Below are 6,741 nucleotides of genomic sequence, written 5' to 3' on the forward strand. Positions count from 1 at the left end.
TAACAATTCCATATATGACATCGGAAGATACGGTTGTACCACTGACTTGGAAAATCTACCCATTAACACACTACAAAGTAAATACTGGAAGAAATCACTATTATATTTATAATTATCAACCATTCTTTGTTACTGTATATATCAAGAACAATTGGCAAGCTTCTAATAAATAAAATTTTAGGTGCCAATATATATTTAAGACACCTTCCCTAAGATTTAGGTGATATTAAAAGTGAACATTGATTTTTGTGTACCTGAATATGTGTTTTTGTAGAAAAAAATATACCCAAACAATATCAAATGTGTTGCTAAATTTTGCAAGAATCAGAAACCCATTAAAATAATTTGTTCTAAATTATCCCTAAACTTCATGATTTAATGGGTAATCCATCACACTTTTTTTCTCTGTTAGAACTCTTTACAGTAAAAAGGAACATAAAATATGAACAGAGAGAATTGGACATTGGTGACAGAGATCATCCTTACAGGCATCCCAACTGCCAGAGCCCTTGGGGACTTCCTGTTCATGATCTTTCTGTTGGCTTACTTGGTGACAGTCCTTGGAAACACTCTCATCATCATCCTGATCATTGTGGATTACAGGCTTCACTCACCTATGTATTTCTTCCTCAGCAATCTCTCCTTCAGTGAGATAGTAACCACTACATGTGCAGTTCCAAAGATGCTGGCAAGTTTTCTGTCACAGAGGAAGAGTATCTCACTTGGTGGATGCTTCACCCAGTCCTATTTCTTTTTCCTCTCTGGATGCACTGAGTTTATCCTTTTTGCTGTTATGTCCTATGATCGCTATGTGGCCATCTGCAGCCCCCTTCAGTACCCTGTGATCATGACTAGCTCTCTCTGTGTCCAACTTGTCATCCTTTCTTGGGTGGGAGGCTTTCTCCTTATCCTCCCCTCCACTATCCTTAAGGTAGGACTGCCTTACTGTGGCCCCAATGTGATTGATCACTTCTTCTGTGACAGTGCACCCCTTCTCCACCTGGCCTGTGCTGATGTCAGCTTCATCGAGCTGCTAGACTTCCTCAGCTCCCTTGTCCTGCTCATCAGTTCCCTCTCTCTCACAGTAGTCTCCTATGTCTACATCATCTCCACCATCCTGAAGATACCCTCTGGCCAAGGTCAGCGCAAAGCCTTTGCCACATGTGCCTCCCACTTCACTGTGGTCTCCATGGGCTATGGGATCTCCATCTTTGTCTATGTTCGTCCTTCTCAGAAGAGCAGCCTGCACCTCAACAAGATCCTCTTTATCCTGTCTAGTGTCATCACCCCTCTCTTGAATCCCTTCATCTTCAGTCTCCGGAATGAATCCATGAAAGAGGCTTTGAAGGACACTTTATTCAAGGGCCAGATCTTTCTTAAAAGTATAGGGTCCAAGTGACAAAATCTTTGAGAATTATCTCATTCCTGGCATGTCTCAGCCTCACCAATGATTCTAGCAAAGTCCCTTGATATTTGTGAATGAATAGATTGTACCAGTTATGAAATTTTCTCTGAGTTTGGCAAAATCTATTGGTTTCATGAGCAAATTAGATTTGAAGATTGATATACTTTCATTGAAAGCTTTCATTTGTAGGTGGTAGAAAGTATTTACTAATAATAATAATATGCAATATTTACTAGAAAGTTCAATTTCATGTATACTTGGTTGAGAATATTTATTCTATGATTTGACTCTATGTGTATCTTTATGAGAATATACATATAGACATATGTCAGTGTGTTAGCTCTGAAGTATAGAAAAAAGAACTTTCAAAGGAAAATTTGCATTTAGTGTACACACACACACACACACATACAGAGATTCTACCATGTAGTACAATTTGACATGTTTTAATGGCTAAATATATTTTACTTGAGAATAACATATAGAGTATTATCTTTAATCTTTTCAGTTCATTTTTACGTATGGCATTATAATTTAGATTAAAGCATATGAATAAAATTAAATATAATACATTGATTTGTTTTCTCTCTTAAATAGTTTCTTTAAGTAGAGATAGTTTACATTTAAAAAAATTATTGATTATTTGAGACAGAGAAATTGAGAGGGGAGGGGAAGATAGAGACAGATAGACACCTACAGCTCTGCAGACAAGGTCACTGTGAAATCAGTAACCTCTGAACACGTAACTCAAACATAAACATAAGTATTCATTTGCAAATAAGCTCTAGGAAAAAAGGAACATTGAATATTGGGAAGAAAGAATGATAATCACTGAGTTTTCATCAAAAACAATATGCAAGTGTTGATGGAAAGATAGGATTAAAGATCTGAAAAGATAAAGTAGACAAAAAAGAAAAACAAAATGTTGAACTCAATCATTTACACCTTAAAATTATAAAATAGGCACTTTCCTGATTAAGTTAAAAAAGGATTTTTTCTTGGAAATTAACAGTAGTTTCAATACTATTTCAATCCCTGAGATGGAGCACAGGGACTGTTAAAAGCCTCTTTTGTTCTTTTTTTTCCCTGTAGGCTATGGGATCCTCAGGACTTTTAAACTATAAATTAGGCTTCTTTGCTTAATCCCTCACTCCTGACCAAGAGATAAAGCAAGGTGGGGGAGAGATAGCACAGTGGTTATGCAAAGAAACTCTCACACCCAAGGATCCAAAGCTCCAGGCTCAATTCAGCTTCTCTGACAAGCCAGGCAGCACTACTGGGCCCTGTGAGTTTCTAAATAAGTCCTGTTTATAGTCTGTAGTTTTTGAGGCAATTATTCACCAGGTTCTCAATAGGAGAACAATATGGAAAGGCTCCCACTATAAAGCCCCACTGCTAGGCCACCGAGGTGTAGCTCTTCTCCTGAGTTTTCTGGTCAGTTCTCTGTTCCCAAATGTCAGCACAGGACCAACCCCTGCTGCTCCAGCCTCTGAGGGCAGTAGCAATGGAGACTCACAGTTGCATTTGGTGAGTCCTAGGGGAGTCCTCTCCTCCCTTCAGCAGTCTTTTTGTTGGTAAAGCAGACTGAAGGTGGTGCTTTAACTGGTAAACTGCTAGACTGTTACCAGCTGCTCAGTCTCTCCTTAGGCTCCTCTCTGTTCACAAGCCACACATGCTTGCACTCACAGGTGGTTTGGTGGGTTCCTGAAATCGTTGTGATATCTCATCTTTCATTTACTATCCGATTTATTTGGGTCTTCTCCCTTTTTTGTTTTGTGGCTAAAGGTTTGTCAATTTTGTTTACTCTTTCAAAGAACCAACATTTACTTTCATTGATCTTTTGTATGGTTTTCTTATTCTCAATGTTATTTATTTCTGCCCTAACTTTAGTGATTTCTGTCCTTCTGGTTGCATTAGGGTTCCTTTGTTGTTCTTCTTCTAGGTCTTTAAGATGAGTAATCAGGCCGTTAATTGGTGCTTTTTCTTGTTTCCTAATGTGTACTTCTATAGCTATGAACTTCCCTCTTAGTACTGCTTTAGCTGTGTCCCAAATATTTTGATAGCTTGTGTCTTCATTTTCATTGAAGTCTCAAATCATTTTGATTTCTTCCTTTATTTCCTCTTTGACCCAGAAGTTGTTAAGAAGTGCACTGTTGAGCTTCCACATTTTGGGACTGTTGCTAATCTTTTGTTGATTGTTAAGTGTTATTTTAATTCCACTGTGGTATGAGAATATGCTTGGGATGATTTCAATGCTCTTGAATTGGCTGATGCTGTCTTTGTGGCCTAATATATGATCTATCCTTGAGAATGACCCATGTGGATTTGAGTAAAATGTGTATTCCAGTTTCTTGGGATGAATGACTCAGAAAATGTCCAATAGTTCTAGTTTATCTATCTCTTCATTTAGCTCCCTTATGTCCTTATTGATTTTCTGCTTGGATGATCTGTCAAGTTGAGAGAGTGGGGTGTTGAAGTCCCCTACTATGATTGTGTTGCTGTTAATTTATTGCTGTAGCTCTTTCAGTAGAACTTTGTGTATTTAGATGGCTTCTCATTGGGTGCATAGATGTTAATAATTGTTAAGTCCTCTTGATTGACTGATCCTCTGAGCATTAAGCAGTGTCCATTCCTATCTTTTTTAATCTTATCTATTTTTTTTAAATTTTTTATTTAAGAAAGGATTAGTGAACAAAAGCATAAGGTAGGGGGGGTACAACTCCACACAATTCCCAACACCCAATCCCCATAACCCACCCCCTCCCATGGTAGCTTTCCCATTCTCTATCCCTCTGGGAGCATGGACCCAGGGTCGTTGAGGGTTGCAGAAGGTAGAAGGTCTGGCTTCTGTAATTGCTTCCCCGCTGAACATGGGCGTTGACTGGTCGGTCCATACCCCCAGTCTGCCTCTCTCTTTCCCTAGTAGGGTGTGTCTCTGGGGAAGCTGAGCTCCAGGACACATTGGTGGGGTCTTCAATCCAGGGAAGCCTAGCCAGCATCCTGGTGGCATCTGGAAACTGGTGATTGAAAAGAGAGTTAACATATGAAGCCAAACAAATTGTTGAGCAATCATGGATCCCAAGCTTGGAATAGTGGAGAGGAAGTGTTAGGGAGGTACTCACTGCAAACTCTAGTGTACTTCTGCTTTCAGGTATATATTTTGCAGTAGTTTATGGATACGTGTGCACATAAGCTCTCTCTCACAGAAACTGGTGTATATCTAGGTTATGGGACTTTGTTAGAAAGTGAACTACCTGAGATGAAATTAGAGTGTACTATTAAAGGAAAGGTCTCACCCGAGTAATGAAGCTGAAGGGTTGTCATTCCACACGTGAAGTCTGGATACAGTCTGAGGTGAAGCATGTTGAGGTGGCAATCATTGCTTTGGTTAGGTTGTGATCGGCGGATGCAATATTATTTGACTTGGATTGGGAGATGCATACGGGAAAGTGGGCCCTATCCAAGGGTTCCAGGACTGGGGGGAGTAGGGGCTCTATAGTGAAGATGTGAGGTTCCTGCTGTCTTAGGGTTCAAAAAGACAATCGATAGTTAATATTATCATCACATTATTTGTTAATTGGGTTAACTTTGAAAAGTCCCTTTGTTATGGTTTGCTGTACAGTACCCAGTATCTTGTATATAGCTGTGCTATTGGAAGCTTCTAATCTACTTGGTCTAGGCTTTTGAGAGAGTCCGCATATCAAATACATAGCCTATATATTAAAAAGATTCAGTTTGTCTTTTGAGAAACTTTGAGACATACAATTGATTTCCCCCTCTCATATTAATTAACTAATGATTTATATGTCTACATTTTGCTAGGAGTGTACATAAACACCATTGCCACCACCAAAGGACTGTGACCCATCCTCCCGCCCACTCCCACCCCCCACTGGCCCAGGAAGCTACATGTCTACCCCTCACCACTGGGTTTTTACTTTGGTGCCCTACTTACAATTTGATCAGGTCCTGCTTTTAGTTTCCCTTTCAGATCTTCTAAGTCAGCTTCTGTTGATGAGTGGGATCATCCCATACTCATCTATATCTTTCTGACTTAGTTCACTTAACATAATTCCTTCTAGCTCTGTCCAAGATGGGTCAGAGAAGGTGGGTTCATTGTTCTTGATAGCTGCATAGTATTCCATTGTGTATATATACCACAGCTTTCTCAGCCACTCGTCTGGTGTTGGGCACCTGGGTTGCTTCCAGGTTTTAGCTATTATGAATTGTGCTGCTATGAACATAGGAGTACACACCTCTTTTTGGTTGGGTGTTATGGAGTCCTTGGGGTATAACCCCAGGAGAGGAATTATTGGGTCATATGGAAGGTCCATGTCTAGCCTTCTGAGAGTTTTCCAGACTGCTCTCCACAGAGGTTGTACCAATTTACATTCCCACCAGCAATGTAAAAGGGTTCCTCTGTCCCCACATCCTCTCCAGCATTTGTTGCTGCTGTCCTTTTTGATGTATGCCATTCTTACAGGAGTGAGGTGGTATCTTAGTGTTGTCTTAATTTGCATTTCTCTGACAATCAGTGACCTAGAGCAGTTTTTCATATGTTTGTTAGCCTTTTGGATCTCCTCTGTGGTGAATGTTTTGTTCATTTCCTCTGCCCATTTTTGGATGGGGTCATTTGCTTTTTTGTGGCTAAGTTTGCTGAGCTCTTTATATATTTTGGTGATTAGTTTCTTGTCTGATGTCTGGCATGTGAAGATCTTCTCCCATTCTGTGAGGGGTCTCTCTGTTTGTTTAATAGTTTCTTTGGATGTGCAGAAGCTTTTCAATTTGATGTAGTCCCATTGGTTTGTTTCTGCTTTGGTCTTCCTTGCAATTGGTTTTGATTCATCAAAGATGTCCTTGAGGTGTATCTGGGAAAGTGTTTTACCAATGTTTTCCTCTAAGTATTTGATTGTTTCTGGTCTGACATCTAGGTCTTTGATCCATTTGGAATTGATTTTTGTTTCTGATGAGATAAAGTGGTTCAATTTCATTCTTCTGCATGTTACCACCCAGTTTTCGCAGCACCATTTATTGAAGAGAGCCTCCTTTTTCCATTTAATCCTTTGGGCCCCCTTATCAAAGATTAGATGCCCATAGGTGTTGGGATTTACTTCTGGGCTTTCAATTCTGTTCCACTGGTCTATGTGCCTATTTTTGTTCCAGTACCATGCTGTTTTGATGATGATGGCTTTATAATATAGTTTAAGGTCTGGAAGTGTGATGCCTCCATTCCTGTTTCTTTTCCTTAAGATGGTTTTGGCAATTCTAGGTGTTTTCAGGTTCCAGATAAATGATTGTAGTGTTTGTTCTATTCTCTTAAAGAAGCTTGGTGGAAC

General features: G+C 39.6%; 1 protein-coding gene across 1 annotated transcript; it reads left to right on the top strand.

The window, feature by feature from the left end:
- Positions 1 to 442: 442 nt before the first annotated feature.
- LOC103126926 (olfactory receptor 6M1-like) lies at positions 443 to 1,399 on the top strand. The gene has a single exon (XM_007537852.1). The coding sequence runs from the start codon at positions 443 to 445 to the stop codon at positions 1,397 to 1,399; it is 957 nt and encodes a 318-aa protein (XP_007537914.1).
- The last annotated feature ends 5,342 nt before the right edge of the window (positions 1,400 to 6,741 follow it).

Source organism: Erinaceus europaeus, chromosome 9, assembly GCF_950295315.1.
Source record: "Erinaceus europaeus chromosome 9, mEriEur2.1, whole genome shotgun sequence".
NCBI classification, from domain to species: Eukaryota; Metazoa; Chordata; class Mammalia; order Eulipotyphla; family Erinaceidae; genus Erinaceus; species Erinaceus europaeus.

Bases quoted from the DNA above. Each gene is read 5' to 3' on its own strand.
- LOC103126926 (XM_007537852.1), top strand. From the start codon at position 443: ATGAACAGAGAGAATTGGACATTGGTGACAGAGATCATCCTTACAGGC.